The 19,472-nt window shown below is 40.8% G+C and overlaps 2 protein-coding genes across 3 annotated transcripts; both read left to right on the forward strand.

Moving 5' to 3' along the window:
* The first annotated feature begins 1,628 nt into the window (after positions 1–1,628).
* mcoln1b (mucolipin TRP cation channel 1b) lies at positions 1,629–17,003 on the forward strand. 2 transcript variants are annotated; one of them, XM_085403171.1, is made up of 13 exons: positions 1,629–1,842; positions 7,858–8,105; positions 8,273–8,434; positions 10,079–10,235; positions 10,650–10,731; positions 10,840–10,936; positions 11,046–11,145; positions 11,242–11,348; positions 14,594–14,743; positions 14,879–14,980; positions 15,094–15,216; positions 15,738–15,944; positions 16,278–17,003. In XM_085403171.1, exons 1-13 carry the CDS (start codon positions 1,800–1,802, stop codon positions 16,410–16,412), a joined length of 1,713 nt encoding a protein of 570 aa, XP_085259297.1. In that variant the 5' UTR covers positions 1,629–1,799; the 3' UTR covers positions 16,413–17,003. The 2 variants fall into 2 exon arrangements, with proteins under 2 accessions (XP_085259297.1, XP_085259298.1); XM_085403172.1 differs by lacking the exon at positions 1,629–1,842 and adding an exon at positions 3,311–3,819.
* LOC146671015 (zinc finger MYM-type protein 1-like) lies at positions 4,985–7,554 on the forward strand. Its single transcript, XM_085404995.1, has one exon. It carries the CDS (start codon positions 5,152–5,154, stop codon positions 7,552–7,554), a length of 2,403 nt encoding a protein of 800 aa, XP_085261121.1. The 5' UTR covers positions 4,985–5,151.
* Positions 17,004–19,472: the final 2,469 nt, after the last annotated feature.

Below are 19,472 nucleotides of genomic sequence, written 5' to 3' on the forward strand. Positions count from 1 at the left end.
ATCACAGCCACAAACATGAGTCAATTTTATTGGGATTCCACGTGAAAGACCAACATAAAGTGGTGTACACGTGAGAAGTGGAACAAAAATCATACATGATTCCGAACATTTTTTTTACAAATAAATAACTGAAAAGTGGGGTGTGTGTAATTATTCAGCCCCCTGAGTCAATACTTTGTAGAACCACCTTTTGCTGCAATTACAGCTGCTAGCCTTTTAGGGTATGTCTCTACCAGCTTTGCACATCTACAGACTGAAATCCTTTCCCATTCTTCTTTGCAAAACAGCTCCAGCTCAGTCAGATTAGATGGACAGCGTTTGTGAACAGCAGTTTTCAGATCTTGCCACAGATTCTCGATTGCATTTAGATCTGGACTTTGACTGGGCCATTCTAACACATGGATATGTTTTGTTTTAAACCATTCCATTGTTGCCCTGGCTTTATGTTTAGGGTCGTCGTGCTGCTGGAAGGTGAATCTCCGCCCCAGTCTCAAGTCTTTTGCAGACTCCAAGAGGTTTTCTTCCAAGATTGCCCTGTATTTGGCTCCATCCATCTTCCCATCAACTCTGACCAGCTTCCCTGTCCCTGCTGAAGAGAAGCACCCCCAGAGCATGATGCTGCCACCACCATATTTGACAGTGGGGATGGTGTGTTCAGAGTGATGTGCAGTGCTAGTTTTCCGCCACACATAGCGTTTTGCATTTTGGCCAAAAAGTTCCATTTTGGTCTCATCTGACCAGAGCACCTTCTTCCACATGTTTGCTGTGTCCCCCACATGGCTTGTGGCAAACTGCAAACGGGACGTCTTATGGTTTTCTGTTAACAATGGCTTTCTTCTTGCCACTCTTCCATAAAGGCCAACTTTGTGCAGTGCACGACTAATAGTTGTCCTATGGACAGATTCCCCCACCTGAGCTGTAGATCTCTGCAGCTCGTCCAGAGTCACCATGGGCCTCTTGGCTGCATTTCTGATCAGCGCTCTCCTTGTTCGGCCTGTGAGTTTAGGTGGACGGCCTTGTCTTGGTAGGTTTTCAGTTGTGCCATACTCCTTCCATTTCTGAATGATCGCTTGAACAGTGCTCCGTGGGATGATCAAGGCTTGGGAAATCTTTTTGTAGCCTAAGCCTGCTTTGAATTTCTCAATAACGTTATCCCTGACCTGTCTGGTGTGTTCTTTGGGCTTCATGGTGTTGTTGCTCCCAATATGCTCTTAGATAACCTCTGAGGCCTTCTTATTCTTCTTCTTTCATGTTTAACGGCAGCTTGCATCCAAAAATGTTGCATTACTGCCATCTCCTGGCTTTTAATCTTGCTTCACTCCTGAATCCTCAGATCCTCTTTATGAGACCAGTATTTCTCAAAAAGCGAAAAAACCCTTTCCCTTCACCATGACTTAACTTATTAACTACTTGCGCAAACGTAAGTTCTCTTCAATAAACAATAATTATTTTATCCTAAGTCTTAATTAATAAAACTGTCATAAAACATAAAACAAAACAAAAAATGAGTAATAACCGGAACATTAGCTCAACATTTGCCCTGAATTTTTTGGCGTTTGCGTCTTTAGTCTTCCCAGCAGCAATAGCTTTACAGGCTAGGCATTAGTCACATGATGGAGTCACGTGGTCATAAGGAAGCGGCGATGTGTTTACCTATGTTTCATCCGCAGACTGCGACAGCAATCGTCTTTTATTTTACGATGTAAACAAATAATATGAACCCGCGTCTGCTCTCTACTCGCTTTTTATGAGTGTGATGTACCCTTCCGCTGCTCCTGTGCGAACGTGAACGCATCACCATGGCATCTTCTAGTTACACCTGCATCCAAGACAGCGCCACAGGTTTGGCAACATTCAGTCCTCTCTTTTATTATCTCTCTTCACCTGTATCACTCTTTATACCACGGATTGGTACGCATTTATTTGCTAGCATCATATTACGTTATTTTATTTTTCATGTATTTGTTTATTTATTTATTTTTAAAGAGGCGGGTCCATCTGTGAAAATTTGCTAAGGTGTGATATCGAACAATGAAAGAAACACGTCCGCTCCGTGTATTTATTCACAGGTGACTCGAGGCTCAAAGGATCATTCCGCCGATTTTGGACATTTAAAGTTTTATTTTTTATTTTTTTATTGTTTTGAAAATAAACGCTTTAAAGGTTTCCGCCTTGACATCTACAACCGGTGGTTCTTAAAATCATCACAGTTAGCGAGCCCAAGATGACGTCATCGAATAGCATGGACAGTTCAGCCATGTTTGTTTTGATGATAATCACATAAAAATCTTTCTACAGTCAAGCAATTTATAAAATTCTATTAAGAGACCCAGCAGGATAATTCGAATTTTTTTTTTTTAATCTTATTTCGACTTTGGGGGAATTGCCATTCAGATACAGTATAAATACTGCCTGTCTGTCAGTCTAGTTGAGAACATGCAGTTGCAATCAGGAGAAGACTGCTGACTTGACAGGCTTCCCTCTATGCCAGCAGGATGAGCCACAGACAGCTATTTTTGCTGTTCACAGAATGCATGTTGATAAAAGTTGAGGAAGGAAAATAAAATGTCCACAAGCAACAGGGGTGACTGCAACCTTGAGAAAAGTCAATTCAAGGACTTGGCAGAGAACGGCGCTGCAAGTGTCACGTTCCTGATGTCAGACCGCTCCTGAACCAGAGATAATGTCAGAAGAGCTTACCTGGGGCACAGAACCCAAGGTGTTTGAAGTCTAGTGTGACATTTCCACAGTCTGTGGTGACTTGGGGTGCCATGTCATCTGCTGGAGTGGAGCACTTCATGCTTCTGACTGCCAAGCTTTATGGAGATGCCAATTTCCTTTTCTAGCAGGGTGCCAGTGGGTCCAAAACTACTACCAAATGGCATTTAGACACGTGCTTAATTAGCAAACCAATTCACCTGATCTTAAGGCCGCACAGAATCTGTGAGGTACTGTTTAGACGGAGATGAGAAACACTTGACCCCAAACACAGACGAGCTGAAGGCAACTATCAAAGCAACCTGAGCTGCAGTGACACGTCAGCAGTGTCAAAAGCTGATCGCCTCCATGCCACAGTAATTCATTATGAAGAACCAAAGAAGGATTCATTGTATAAATAAACATGCTTTTCAGAACCTGGGCTTTTATCTGTTGTAAACTCTTTTTTATTTAATGATTTTATGTAATATAATCATTAAGATACTGGATTTTTGTTTTTCAGGAGCTACAAGTGGTAATCTTGGATCATGCTTGGATCATTTTTGAGCATTTACACATTTAAACATGAAAGTTATCCGCCAGCGTTAGCTTGGTTATACTAAGCTGTGAAATTGCACCACATACAGGCAGGGAGACCAGCTAACACTGCTAAGTAACAGAATTAAAGACACTCTCCAACCACTTTTCCAGGATAAAAGGGGTTAATTCAAATTGTCACTTGTTAGTAACCCAGCAATGTATAATGTCTTGAGCACTGGCGTGCACAGATAGAGACGAGGTGGTGCTGAAGCACTTGCCCTTTTGCCCTCAGTCCAAAAAAGTGCCCTTTTGAAAGACGTGATTTTTTTTTTTTTTAAAGCTGCGCGATTTAAAAAGGTGTGAAAATAATGGCTTGATTTGTGCCCCTTCTTCAAAGACACCCGAACCCTGTCGCTTTTTCACTGTCACCGTGTCACGTGAACACGCTCGCAGTTCATTTGTTGTGAGGCGTGTAGCAGCGGCATGACATAGGAGTACTTGGAGTAGGCATAGTAGGCTAACTATAGCGACTGGGAGCCACGGCGGACAACACGGCAGCTCTTTCCCTTCCCAACCAGTCAGGTAACCCATGAATCGAGTGAAATTATTCTGTTTGCCCTCTAAGACCAACCTGCAATTGTTTTGTTGTGAAGTAGCCTGTCAGAAACTGCACATGACAAACTTTGCCAGCTTGCCCCCTCCATCCATCCATATGGATAAACAAAAAAACGACACATTTAAAATGTAACCTAAACCATTTAGGCAACCCCACTCTCCATCAATTCTGACCTTTTTGCATACACTATTGAAAATATCACGTTATGCTATAGGCTACATGCCGTTAGGCAGAGGGCTCTTTTGAGCCCATTTTTCGTTACAAATTTTAGGATGATCTCACGGAAATCTGTGAATAAATACAAAGTTTTCAAACTGAAGTCAGTGACGGGAAGACATCACACTTTTTAGAGATGGAACTGCAGAAAAACCTAAAACCTTGACATGATTATGAATAATAGAATTATGGACGTTTCTCCGTTTTTGTGGATTAGCCTTTCCATAACTAACGTCAACTACTGTCCTACTTTGGTAAGATTGAAATTAATGTCTTTGACTGTCTTTAGTAGGTGTCTCCTGTGAGAAAGTTAGAACACCGTCCAACTGTCTAAAGATGCAGTCTTTAGCCTAACTGGTTGTTACTGACTCAGCGATGCTCGCAGACATTTACGCACTGTGTTGTGACCTGATTGTGACAGAACAGTGACGTTGTTATTGGTAGTTTGAAGGGTACGGTGTTGGGGGTGGTGCATGTTAAAAGTTTTGAGAAGCACTGGTTAGACATGTTAATTTTTTTTTGGTGTAACATATTGGCAACATTAACACATTAATTTGCTAAAGGAAAAATAGGCAGTTCCCAATTGCCTGTGAAAACGACCATTCTGCCCTGTTCTTGTAATGACCACAGTCAGTCTTATTCGTTCTCATACATTTTGGTCTATTTATTTACTAATTTCAGCAAGTATAATGCCTAGGAAAGAGAGGCTGAGAAAGGAGAAAGAAAGGGATCTACAACAGGCAGCCCAGGGAAGCAGTTCTCTGCTCTCCTGGATGAAAGCAAAGGAAAATGAAGATGAAAGGTCAGAGTCAAGGGCAGAGTCAGGTTCTATTTTAATGTTTTAATGTAACCTGCTCCTTGCAGTTAATTCTATTGAAAAATCTTAAAAGCTGTTCACACTTAATCAGCAGGCATTGAGCTAACTATTATTTTGTACCTACGAAAGTTATTTCTATGTTACAAGACTTGCAGTATGGGTTATTATTAAAACTATCTGTTTAAGCTTATTATTATGATAAATAATAATACTATTATTATTATTATTGTTCCATTGTAGTCAGTCACAGCAGGGAAGCAGCTCTATGCCATCTACCAGCATAGCAGAAGAGGGAGATATAGAAACAGATGAAGCCGCGACCAATGCAGCAACAGGTTCAGTTAGGCCTACAGACACTGATGTAGTGCTCTCTGAAGACCACAATGAGGAAGAACAGATCGATCACATAATGTCAAAGTTAGCAGCTTTACAATACCCAACAGATCCAACACACATCCATACATTTAAAATAAAGCGCAATGACAGATACGTTTCAATGTGCTGCAATGTGGGCCCATGTCAGCCTGATATACCTTACCCAAAAACTGAGGGGAGATCATTCCAGAAACAGTGGTTTTCTGCTAATGTGTGGCTGGAATACTCACCCACTGCTAATTCAATGCATTGTTTTAGTTGTCGGCTTTTCCTCTCGGATGAAAAATATAAAAGCAGAACAGCCTGGACAACTGATGGCATCAGAAAGTGGAGTACTGCTCTTGAAAAAATCAAACAACACTCCAGCGCAGAGATGCACATGACAAGCATGGTTAGATGGATCAATTTCCAGAAAAAGGCCCTTCAGTCTGCATTTGATGTTTCAGACGTAAAAGGGGTGGAAGTTAGAGAGCGAGAGAGGCAGACAAACAAAGAAATCCTGACAAGATTAATTGACCTAACAGTGTATCTTGCACGTCAGGGACAAGCATTCCGAGGTCATGATGAGAGTGAGTCCAGTGATAACCGTGGCAATTTTCATGAATTAGTCAATGTATTTTCCCGCTACGATAGTGTGCTGAAAATGCATTTGGAAAAAATTGCCACAGTTAAAGCCACCAAGACAAGGCCCCAGGTGTCACTGCTTTCCAACAGAAGTCAAAATGACATCATTGCAGCACTAGGAACTTACATCAGGAAGGAGATACAACGTGAAATAAAAGAGGCTGAAATGTATTCCATTCTACTTGATGAAACCTCTGATGTTTCACACAAAGAGCAAGTGTCATTTGTTGTGCGATATTTTCATCATATGCAAATAAAGGAGAGATTCATCGAAGTGTGCAATGTTGATACAACTACAGGCCAGGAGCTGGAGAATACAGTGTTCTTGCTTCTGCAAAAGAATGGCCTAGAGATGAAGAACATGTATGGTCAAGGCTATGATGGAGCAGCCAACATGAGTGGCATGTATAAAGGTCTCCAAGCTAGAATCCGTGCACACAATGAGAAGGCCCTCTATGTGCACTGCAAAGCCCATTGCCTCAATTTGGTACTAGTGGAGGCATCAAAGTCCAGCAAGCATTTTGTGACATTTTTCAACTTGGTGGAGAAATTGTATGCCTTTTGCTCAGGCTCCCCAAAGCGTCATGCTGCCTTGGTCAAATTTCAGGAGTCTCTCTTTCCTGGACAACGTGTTATGGAGCTCCAGCAGCTGTCAGATACTCGATGGGCTTGCAGGGAAAAAGCACTGAAGGCACTTCAGAGAAATTTGAAAGCCATTTTGATGCTCCTTGATGACATCAGTGACAGTGACCCACCTAACCTGGCCCAAGGTGATGCTCAGATGTACAGAAATGCCATTAATTTTATGTTCATTCTCTGCATGGAAATCACCACACCAGTATTCGAAGTCACTGCTTTGGCATCAGATTCTCTGCAGGAAGAAGGGTTGGACCATTCCACTGCCTACAAGGTAATTGATGGTGTGCTTCACACATTGCAAACCATGAGGTCTGAGGAGAAATTTGGAGAGATATTTAGATGTGCATCAGAGAAGGCAGAGAGTTTCAACATTCCAGTACCTACCGTGGTGCCTGGTCAGGAGAGAAAGCGGAAAGTTCCAGTGCGTTTCCAACACAGCACCACAGTGTCTCAAGTAGGTGCTCAGTTTGAGTCAGTGGAGGCATATTTCAGGAGTGGTGTATATTTCACCTTTCTGGACATCATGACTGGGGAACTGAACAGGAGGTTCAAAGGGGACAATACTGGAAGCCCAACGGCCAGAATCATTCAGTCCTTCCAGCCCTTAACTGTGCATGCTAACTGGGTAGGCCCACCAAACCCAGAAGCCATTGAAGCTGTCCACATCCTCTGTGAATTCTATGGAGAAGATGAGGACCAGCTCAAAACAGAATTAAAGGTCTTCCACTCCAGCTTTAGTTCAAAAGACCTCAGAGAAATATTTCTGATACTGAGGGAAAACAATGGCCAGCTGATCTTTCCTGCCTTTGTCAAAATGATTCAGATCTACGCAACACTACCAGTGACAACTGCGACAGTTGAAAGATCTTTTTCAAAGCTAAAAATAATCAAAAATAAACTAAGAAGTTTGTGTGGAGAAGAAAGGTTGTCTGATCTCCTCTTGTTGGCCATTGAGAAAGATATGGAGATCAATTACAACGAGGTCATCAACATCTACAAAGACATGGCACCAAGAAGGATGCTTCTTTAGAGCAGTACACTCCATTTAATGGACACTTGAGAATATGTATGTATATAGTTTAGAGTTGGATACAGATTTTATCTTTTTGTGGTGTGATTTTTGATTTTTAGAGAATGTTTTGAAATAAAAGTCAAATTGCATTTAACCTGTGCGATTTTTTTTATTATAAAAAGAAAAGGTTTTCCACATATGCAAAAAGTGCCCTTTTTTCCCCCTGGAGCACTTGCCCCCCAAAATGTCTGTGCACGCCACTGGTCTTGAGTACCTCTTTAATGCTGAGCTTCTTTCCAAAATGAATGATTTTATTAACAGAGAAGGACAAGCTGCTCTCCTCCGTATCAGGCTATGGCTCCCAGGATCTTCTTGGAAGTGGCAGCTCCCGCCCTCCTACCCTGGTGGGCTCCAAGCTCCTCCAGCAGGAGGAAGAAGGAGAGGAGGAGGCCCTGAGGAGGAAACTCAAGTATTTCTTCATGAGCCCTTGTGACAAGTATCATGCAAAGGGGCGCAAGCCTTTCAAACTTGGCCTGCAGCTGCTGAAAATCATCATTGTGACTGTGCAGGTGGATACAGCCCTTTGATTTAACATGAATACTCTGTAGGCTCAGAATGCAAATACCCGATCATGTCCTGTGTTTTATTCTAACTGTGCAGCGACTGCTTCTCTGCATTTGCCCGAGTGTTTCAGCTCATTTGTCTTGTGCCTGTGCTCTCTGGCTCTGTCTATTAGTTGGTGATGTTTGGACTGAGTAACCAGATGGTTGTGACGTTTCAAGAGGAAAACACAGCGGCATTCAAGCACCTTTTCCTGAAGGGCTACAAGGACAAGAATCCCCACGCTGTCCACACACAGATGGAGATGTACAGCCACATCAACTTTGCCATAGAGCAGGTAGCCTGCTAATAACCATTTTAAGAGACATTTTGAGATCTCTTGATTTATTATTATGACCAGAATTTTGTTTAATATGATTTTTTTAATGATTTTTTTAAGCCATGCATACATTAGATATGCTTGATATTAATAAGTGTTTTTTCATGGTATTATTACTTACAATGGACCCTAATATACTGTTGTAACACTGACTGCAGATTTCCACTCCACACAAAAACCCAACAAAACAAAGGTCAATCATAGGCTTGAGGGGAAAACAGGACTACTGCAAAGCTAGCTGAGCTATTATCTTTAGCAGTTGTATTGTTTACAATGTTTACTAGCTTAGCTTAGAATTGAGTGTGTGAATAAGCGCAGAAACACAGACTGCAAATGACGTCTGTTTGTCTGCATTTGCAGACAATGAAGAAGTGGATGTAGTAGTTAGATGGAAAAAGTTGCTGCTGTAGGTTATGCACAGTAACAGATGTGGGTGGGGGGAAGTCAGTCCAATAGAGTATCCCAATATTTTTGACATTGATCACTACAGGAACACCAAATATTGAGATTTTATTAAATACATTAAAATAGTCTACGAATGAGAAGGCTCATCTCATGCGCCACCATCCTGAGATGTTGTTAGCCAAGCAAACTTACATTAAATGGGCTCAACTGAAGAACCATCCAACACTGAACACACTCAGCTTGTTAAAGCTACCTCCTAATTAAGAGCAAGCTAATGGCTCAGTCACATGACCACAAATAGGAAAGCAACCTCCTTGCATCCATAAAAAAAGCAGCGGCTGCCTGGTGATTGTATAGATTTTTTTTCGCATTCTGCAACTGATTGCACAGGTCGCCCAACAGGAGGCAACCTTTCTGCAAACAGTTTCAGTCTTACTTGGACTGACTGCAGTCACTCTCAGAGAGATCATTGGAAGTTTGCAAATAACTGCTGTCTAATTTATAAAAGCAGAAATGTTGCCAACATGTTGCCATCAGTCTGAATGACTCTTTGTCAATGAAAACAACTCAAGTGGGCTTGACTCAACTGGTTGGCAGCTGGTTGTATTGTGGTTATATTCCTGTAGAACAGGAACATTACTGAGCGCAGTTAAATATACATTCCTGTTAAATGTGAATTTCTGTTTATGTAGACAGCAACAGATGCGATTTCAGAGAATTTATCACAGTTATTTGGTGTATTACCAGAAACACTTTGCATGCAATTGCAGATTGAATCTTATGGCAACATTAATGCAGGTTTTAGTGACAGTGCTTGTAATCTCAAATTAAAGTAAAATAACTTCATTGTATTCTGTAAAAAAAGATATTGACAAAGTTCAACTTGGTGATAAATCGTAACATATCTTATTCCATACCAAGCACATAACACAAAGTTAATAAATGTGATAAAAATGCAATAATATTTTATCGGAATTATATCAAATCTTGGGGTGTCTGGTGATTTCCACCTCTAGTAATTGAGACATATTTCTGGAAAGAGATGCCGCTATCGTGTTGCCATCCTGACTGAACAGCGTTCTTTTTAGTGAGAGCTTCATTGTTACTTTCTGAACGTGAAAAGTTTAACATCGCATAAAGGAGACAGATGTTTTCTCGAGCTTAATTCCACCTCTCGGCTTCTCTTTCCCTCTTCAGTACTTGGCTCTACCTCAGATCTCACTGGGACGGTACGCTTATGTGCCGGGTGTCGGCGTTAACGGAAGCGCGCTCTCCCTCTGTCAGAGGTACTTTAGGAGGGGCACCATTGACCCCGTCAATGACACGTTTGACATCGACCCACATGTTGTCACAGGTAGGATAATCCTTCTTTTGATTTTGTTTTTCTTTATGTTTTAAAGTCTACTTGTTTGTTACACGTCTGTCTGCACATTCTTCAAGTGCCAGTATTTCCCTTAAGGAACCAATAGTGTCAGTGAGTCACTGTGTTATTGCTCCAGTGCCCTGCAACTGTGCCCTACTTTTAAAGACTTGAGTCCTGTAATGAAAAACACAGACCTTTTTTTTTTCCACTTTAGTAGCAAAAATACTGTGTCCGGTCCTGGGAAAGGGGTTATTTGCGCACATCTGCTGATTTGGCAGATGGCTATGGCTAATGCATGATAAATGTAGTGGTAAAAATAAACCGTGGTGTGGCATTCATGTGATATGGAAAAAATCATGTATGACTTAGTTCCTCTTTTGCTATTTCTGATTTTCCTTTTTCCAGATTGTATTGGACTGGACCCACTGACGTACAGCGCTGCTCCAGGAAACAGTGACTACAAGAATTTCACTCTCCTGTTTTACAAGTTAGAGACTCTGTTATGTTTGTGTGTTTTGGTATTAAAGAGGTATTGCTTTTCTTTGCAATGTGAATTCTGCACATTGAATCCTCAGCATGTCTCTTTCCTCCCCAGGCTGATCAATGTCACCATTGACTTCCAGCTGAAGGCCATCAACATTCAGACCATTATAAATAATGAAATCCCGGACTGCTACACCTTTGCTATCACAGTGAGCTCCTCTATGATCTCAAATTCAGTCAACATCCCACAGAATAGAAAAACTAAAAATGTTGTTTTTTACATGCTAATTGTTACGTGGTTCATGCTTTTGTCGTCAGATTGTGATGGATAACAGGGCGCACAGCGGTAAAGTTACGATCAGTCTTCAGAACCGTGCCTCCATTAAGGAGTGTAAAGACCCTAATGTGACTGGACGTGGTGAGTGACTGGTGGTTAGGGGTGATATTTATTTACCTGCCGCTTCATTTATTTTAATTGCCTTTGATCCCTTTTATTTCTGTCCTCTTTTTTCAGCCGAGAATTATGCGCAGGAGTTCTTTGATGTGCTGGTGGCCATCGTCTGCGTGCTGTCCTTGCTGCTGTGTGGACGCTCCATCCTCAGAGGCATCCTCCTGCAGCATGTAAGAAAACTGGCCAACAATTTCTGTATTTTTTTGTTTTTGTGATGTTAGCCTATGAAATGTATATTTTGAAATGGATATTGCACATAGCACGACTGACATTGCCTTTTTGAAGCCTTGGGTTTGGCATTTTGGCTGTCTCAATGTTTGCCTCTTTTGGGCGTGAGAACATATAATCTTACTTGGACAGGAGAACAGAGTGATAGGTTATCAGTCAACATTAGCTAGCTTGGATACCAAGATGCATCCATAGACTGCATGGGCCCTTTGCACACACACAAATACCTGTTAAATAGTGTTCAATGACCTACAAAAGTGGAGCTCAGATAAGGACAGGCTGTTTGTGTATGTAACCGCACAGTAATGCACGACCACCATGAACACAAAAAAGGAAGTGAAGCCTGGTCAAAAGAACCTTCCTGCCAGACTGTCTAGCTTTTTTAATAATGCATACATTAAGTCTTAATACAATTTACAGTACTGAGTCTTGTCTCTTACAGTAAAAGTCTATTTTTATTTATATTTTGCTTTCAAGGAGACAGACTAGTAGTTTTGAACGATAGTTCTCAAGGATTTCTTTCTTCTTTGGACATTCGCTGATTTTTCACTTCTTTTTAGTTCCGTCCTTGTACCTGACCATTTTAAGAGTATTTTTTTTTCTTTGTTAAGAAATACTGACCTATGAGAAAGTCACCTAACTCAAGGGATGAGCAGGTGTTGTCTCTGCACACCAAAAAACTGTTTGTTCCAATTTCTTTAGCTGAGTCTATGAAAAATATCACAGTTTTGTGATGAACACAAAACCATATTTTTATATCAACAAGGTGATTCCCGGAGGATCTATTAGTGGAAAACGTTCCCTATCTTGGCATGCTGTGCAGTCACTTAAAACACTGAGGAAACTGGACAAGTGGAAGACAAAAAGGGAAGTATCAGGCCTAAAAACCTGTCTACAGCAGCTCAACAGTATCTGAAAATCGTGTCTTAACCTCCTAAGACCTGAACTCTTTCATGGCATGTATTTTCAGTTTCTCTTTGCTATTTGGGCTGATTGGAACCTGATGAATGTAAAAACAAAGAATTACCGGGGGGGGGGGTTGTTTTTGTTTTTTACCTGATTTTTGTTTCTGAGAAAAATGAGATTCACATAAGAGGACATTTGCTTTAGATTTTGATAGAACAGTGGCAGTGTCTTTTATCCTGTCTTCCTTCTCTCACCCCAACCGGTCGCAGCAGATGGCCGCCCCTCCCTGAGCCTGGTTCTGCCGGAGGTTTCTTCCTGTTAAAAGGGAGTTTTTCTTTCCCACTGTTGCCAAAGTGCTTGCTCATAGGGGGTCATATGATTGTTGGGTTTTTCTCTGTATCTATGAAGCGCCTTGAGGCGACTTTTGTTGTGATTTGACGCTATATAAATAAAATTGAATTGAATTGAATTGAATAGTGTACTCGTAAGTGGATATCAGGCCGTTGTAGAGCAAAATTTAATACTTTGGTCTAGACAACCCAAAATGTGATATCCGCATATGTGGACGCCAGGTCCTAGGAGGTTACGAAGTATGAAAAAATTCCAGCACAGACCTTCCACAGTACCTGAGAGATGCATCAGGTCTTTTATCCAAATTTGAAAATTTTGGTTCAAATGCTCATCAGTATGTACAAAGGAGGTCAGGAGAGAGGTACAACAATGAGTCTCTACAACTGTAAAGCATGGTGGAGGCTCTGCCCTGGTTTGGGCTGCATGTCAGCCAGTGATGTTGGATATCTCGTCAAAAACCGATGAAATTACGAACATAGAAAAGTGACATCATCATCATATTTTGATCCGCCATTGTTAAAGCATCTGATTGGCAACAGCTTCATTGTTCAGTATGACAAAGATCCCAAACACGCTGCTAGTGTAGCATACCTGGTCATACATGGTCATACCATTGGCTTATCTACTCTATTTCCATGTATGTTTGCACATGTTTCAATAAAGTTTTGCACCTATTTTACTCACAAAATATAAACCAAAAAAAAGAGGGGTGACTCAAGACTTTAGCACAGTAATGGAAATGGGTGAGATATTTCCAAATTTAGGAGGAAAATGGGACCCCAAGTGGACTGACTGCTTGAAGTTGCAACTTTTGTTGAGGTACTAATTAAGAGTCTGCATTGCACTCGTACACTTTATGGATAACTTAGCACTTCTCCCTCTCAGGCCCCTCTGGCCTGGTGTTGGCCAGAGGGGCCGATGGCGCGATATGGCAGCCTCGCTTCTGTCAGTCTGCCCCAGGGCAGCTGTGGCTACAACTGTAGCTTGCCTCCACCAGTGTGTGAATGTGAGAGTGAATGAATAGTGGTATTGTAAAGCGCTTTGGGTGCCTTGAAAAGCGCTATATAAATCCAATCCATTATTATTATTATTATTATTATCCAAATACAATCGCATTGGTTACATTAAAGCCTCAAATCGGAGTCTAAAACCAGTGGGTGAAACACATCTTTCACAGTGTCTGTGGAAGTGAACCCCTTTTACAGTCAGCCTTAAGTGTCATTTGGGGAACTGTAGTTTCTTATGGTGTCATATTAACAACCAAATGAGGACACATAAAAAATATTGCCAAGAGCAGATGTCCCTAATATGGCCATCTCAGGTACACAGCACTACCTGTGAGCACATAAGCCCCGCCCACCTGCTGTTAAGATCTTCTGTTTTTCACAGGCAGCCAATCAGAAGAAAGTTGGCTTAAAGGTAGAAGCAAAAAAGTTTCAGTGGATGAACTGAAGTGCTGCAAAGAGACCCAGGATGAGATGAATTGTTCTGAACAGCAAATCGTGCAAAATGAAAACCTCAGAAAAAAAAATATCGAGCCGCAAATGAGCTTTCAAATCTTTATCATTACATTTCTCAAGGGTGCAGTGTATCAAGTTAGTCATCATGCGTGAAATGTGATTACAGAAGTTCCGATTTTTGCTTGCCACTGTGAAAGATGAGGCTGGTCTGCACTGCTCGCTCTGCTGGATTGTCATTTTTCTAAGCGCTTGCCTGGAGGCCGTGGCGCTAATGAGATCACAGCAAAACTTACATCCTGCAATACAAACACTGTTGCCCCCTGATGCCATATATTCAACACATATAATTTCATAATGATAAGTCACGCAGGCAAAGAGAAGTAGTTAAATGCCTTTCACGGTCTCCCAGTTTTCCGGTTGTGTGTATCACATTTAAAGCCCCATTGATCATCTCCCATCTCCTTACCCAGGAGTACGTGCAGTTTTTCAATCACAAACTGGGCCGCAGCGTGAGCTGGGGAGACAGGATGGAGTTCATCAACGGCTGGTACATTCTGCTCATCGTCAGTGACACGTTCACCATCATCGGCAGCTTCATCAAAATTGGGATAGAGTCCAAGGTAACAAGATGTGAGAGGGTGTGCAGCTTTGTGCACACTGTAAAAGAAGCTTCTTTTTTTATTCACCTACTGAGATGTAAAATTCCCAGTTTTCAGTAAGTTATGATAAGTAATGATGTCTTCCTTGTGATGCAGAATCTGTCATCATATGATGTTTGTGGGATCTTGCTGGGAACATCCACTCTGCTGGTGTGGGTGGGAGTCATCCGCTACCTCAGCTTCTTTCAGAAATACAATGTATGTCAAGCACACACACACAAATATGGAAAATATTATTTAACACAATTTTTTTTTATATAATATTTTAAAATGTATTTACAGTTAGTTAATTTGGTCTCTTTCTCCCACAGATCCTGATTGTGACTCTAAGAGCTGCTTTTCCCAATGTCATCCGCTTCTGCTGCTGTGCGGCCGCCATTTATTTGGGATATTGCTTCTGTGGCTGGATAGTGCTGGGGCCCTACCATGCAAAGGTAATGCACGGACACACAGCTGTGTCTCTAAGGAGGAGTGAGCAGGCGTGAGTCACTCAGAGCAGAATTGCATGTCAGAGCATCCTAATTATGATAAACTGCCTCCCAGCATGTCATTTTTTAGCTATGTATAATTAATGGGAGGAGAAAATTGATAGTTATTAAATATGAATCAGGCAGCATTTTGTTAGGATATTGCTTTTTGCATGCAAGCAAAATAATGTAATCAATTCTGGTGGAAATATATGGAGGGCCAGCTTTCCTGAAATTAAAAACAAAATGAATAAAATGAAATAATTAAATGACTCAATAAAAAAATAAATATGCTAATATGTGCATCAAAAATACCGTACATTACCTAATTCAATGAATGTGAAATTAATTGATATTTGCCTTTCACACAGAAACATTCTCTAGAAGTCAATTTTGTAGTCCGTGCCAAAAAGATAAATAAAAACACTGAAAGACTGCAAAACTTTCTTTTTTAAATGATTGTGCTAACTTGGACTCCATGTATCCAGTTTCGCTCCCTGTCCATGGTGTCAGAGTGCCTGTTTTCTCTGATCAATGGAGACGACATGTTTGTAACATTCGCTGAGATGGAGCACAGCAGCACGCTGGTGTGGACCTTCAGCCAGATCTACCTTTACACCTTCATCTCCCTCTTCATCTACATGGTGCTGTCACTCTTCATCGCACTCATCACCGGAGCTTATGACACCATCATGGTACAGTTGCTGCTTTGTTTCTTTATTATACTGTTGGGTGGTGGTTTGAGTGCTTTTTCTAATCATATGAATTGGGTTACAGAAATGCTAAAATCTAAAAACAAAATTTTTTCCCATCAACGTCTCCTCTACTTTGCCAATTTCCCAGTGCCAATCTGCTAAATCAAGATAATGATCATACTTATTGGTTAATACTGGTAAATGTGATCCGACATTAATGCAGGATACTTGTGCAGTTATGTATTGATTTATTTTTACCGATAAATACGGGGACTTTATTTAGTAAGTGACAATAGCAGTTTGAAAATTTGCAGCTTTTTTGTCTTCTTGCAGGCCCAAACACAGGAGCAGGCACACATCACAGATCTACATGCATTCATTGCACAGTGCACGGACACGCCCAGTTCTGGCAAGTTCCGTGCACCCGAAGCCTCATCATGCTCCTTCCTCTGCTGCTGTGAGTGGTGAGGACAGTGACCTAGTAGAAGCACAGAGGGAGTAAGCAGTGTGTACATTGAAGGACATGGGAGTCTTTCTTTCCCTCCATCTTTAAAGCACCATATTTCCACTCCAGTAGCTGACTGCTATTCCACTCCTTTTTCCAGACACCCAGCAAAGAGGGACGATTAATGTCTTGAAGCAGAACTGAGTGACCTTGGACTACTTTGTCCCCTGCTGACCCTGTTTGAATTTTGCATTTTAATTTGTGCTGGAACGGTAGATTGCACTGAACACTTAAAGGCCCAATTACCTGCTTCAGCTTTTGTACTGTACTGTATGAATAATTTATTGTCTTTCTGACTTGTCAGGTTGGTCAGGCTTTGATGGCTAGAAGCATAATGTCGGTAAACAAAGGCTGGACACCGGGTCTGTCGGGTCAAATTAGGATGCATTTTCGCTTGAATGACCAACCATTTACAGGGTTTTCATGATCATTTTATTGTTCGCATGGCTACTTAGGCAAAAGGATTTTCATACGTCTTGATTATGTAAATATATGTATGTCTTGTGGAATTTAGGCATAAGGGTGAAGTCAGGCAAACTGGAAAAAAAAAAGATTGATCATTAACTGCAGTACATGTGCTTTGGCTAACAGTCAAGGCCATTCTTTCACTCCAGTTCAGTTTGCTTGCTCCTCATCTCCATTGTTCACGTCCTCCTGTGACTGGAAGGAGATGATAGCCGTGTGAGGAAGGACAAGCCCTACGGCCAACCGGCTAGTCATCAATATGTATGAGCCGTTTTCGCTATAAGGTGGCAGGTGTAGGTCTGTGCTAATGCACTGCAAGGCAGGGTGTGCTTTGCTAGAACATGTGAGGTTAATGTGCTGCCTTACAAACACACAGTAACTACTGAAGATGATAAATAATTTTATGCCTTTTTATGTTAATTGGTAGTAGACCTTTTTCACAGCAGCCTTTTAGCAATGAAATATGTAAATGTAGGCGCTGTCTAATGACATCAGTGATTTTTTTTCCTCCTTAATACCTGCATTTATGTTTATATTTAATGTCAGAATGGCTGCACTAAAAAAATCTTTAAATTTGTTGTAGCTGTTAGACTAAGAAAAAAATGAAGGAAAAAAATGAAGGAGACTATTCAGTACCCAAATGAATTTTTGATTCCCCTTCCCTCTCTTGTTCTTTTCAGCCAGTGACTTTTAATGGTTTAAAAATACATTCAAATGTTTCATTTAAATGTAGCTTAACCATGTGATCTCACAGGAATTGCTCTGGTTCTGTTTACTGCTACTCTGCTAAGCTAGGCTAATTTTGTTTTAGCAGCATTTGTTTAGCGGGTAATGTTTTCTCACCCCTCCCCATTACAGTATTGACTTATTTTTGTATAGTTCAGTTACTAAGATGCCTGAATATCAAAACTGAATTTTCATTTTCTTGTAAATGAGAAGAAGTTGGCTAAATTTGCTTTAACTAAGGCAGTTTTGGCTAGTAGCTTTTATAGCTACGTTACAGTCACAAGACTTTGGTTTTAACTGTTCTTGTTCATTTTTACTCTTTCCCCCCTCATTTCTTTCCTAATTACACAGCTGTACAGTATAACAATATTACAGGGAAAATCTCCAAAAGTCAAATGCCAGTCCAAAAATTTTCCTTTCTAATATTTCTTGAAATATATAGCTAATACTTTTTGTCTTTGTATGCTAGTTTGGATTGTAAGCAGCATAGTTGTGTCTCTATTTTAAATAATGGTTCACTTAGACTCTGTCTGTTGAAGCTATGTGGGAAATGGCTCCATTATTTTATTCATGAATGGATAAGGACATCTCTTGAAGTACCTATATAAACTTGAAGTAGTGGTGAAGATGCAGTATGCTGCATAGGGTGATATGAACGGCTTTCAGTGCACAAAAACTGGATCAGAACAACAGTAACAAGGGGTTTTTGAAATGCAACAGATATCTGGCATTTGTATTCTTTTTAATGTAAACTTATTTGTTTTCTTTGATATTGTTTACAATTATAAAGAGGGTTTTTTTTAAATGGCATTTCTGCAGACGTATTTATTTCCTCTTAATTAAAGACCGATGCACAACTTAGAATAGTGATATAATGTGCCACATAGGAGTTGTATATCACAGTGGAACAATGCACTATAAATGCAACATGTTTGTTAGTGTTCTCCTGACACTTGTAGAAAAGCTCTTTAAGTCTGTTTTGATTTAATGGGAACAGCTGTGCACTGTGTTTATTTGGCTGCTTTTTTTCATGCTGTCTTAATTATTTTTTACCTAATTTTGAGAAAGTGCAAGATTGCCAGTCTGAGGAATTTGTACAGGTTTTTACTTTCTTTTTTGTGAAGATGGTGTCTTCTGAACGCAAAATAAAAAAGAATATAAAAAATGTCGTGGCTCGGTCAGCACTGATGACATCTCTTGGACTAATCCTAAATAAATTGGGCAATTTATGTGAATGAAAACAAATAACACAATATTTTCTTTTCAAAATGTCTGAAACTTAGCAGCTGCAAAGTTTAAAAAATAAACACTTGCACTGCAGTCTGATGAACTTGTGCTGTGTTGTGGTAGTCTGGCACCACTAGAGGGAGAGAGCAGGCTCTTGTCTGAAGCCAACTGCCAACCAGTCACAGGAAATCTATGCAATACGAAGCAATAAGGAAGTAACAGGAAGCCAAAACACAGGCACTTTGGTGGACAAGAGCGGGGGGATAAAACATCATCCTTATAAAAGCTAAATTACGCTGAGTAGAGTACTTAAAACTTTGAGTCTGCCATAATCACAAACTACCTTGCAACTCAGCATGAAATAAATAGAGGAAGCGGGCGGCTGTTTCAGCTAAATCAAAACCACACAGTGAAGATGGGAAGTAGATAGCATGTGATAGACTAAGATCAAAGCAGATGCTCCTCTTAGTGAGGTGAGCTGCTACAGCTTTCCAATATCCTCAGAACCTGCATCAATTATTCACTCAAAGATGCAGCCAAGGGCTGGCTGAGGAACTGGCCAGCCTGCTCTTAACATCATCAGATTTTAGCCTGGAGCTGATTAA

This window comes from Rhamphochromis longiceps, linkage group LG4 (genome assembly GCF_057381845.1).
Source record: "Rhamphochromis longiceps isolate RC_006_pf linkage group LG4, R_longiceps_female_GT1.1, whole genome shotgun sequence".
Taxonomy (NCBI): Eukaryota; Metazoa; Chordata; class Actinopteri; order Cichliformes; family Cichlidae; genus Rhamphochromis; species Rhamphochromis longiceps.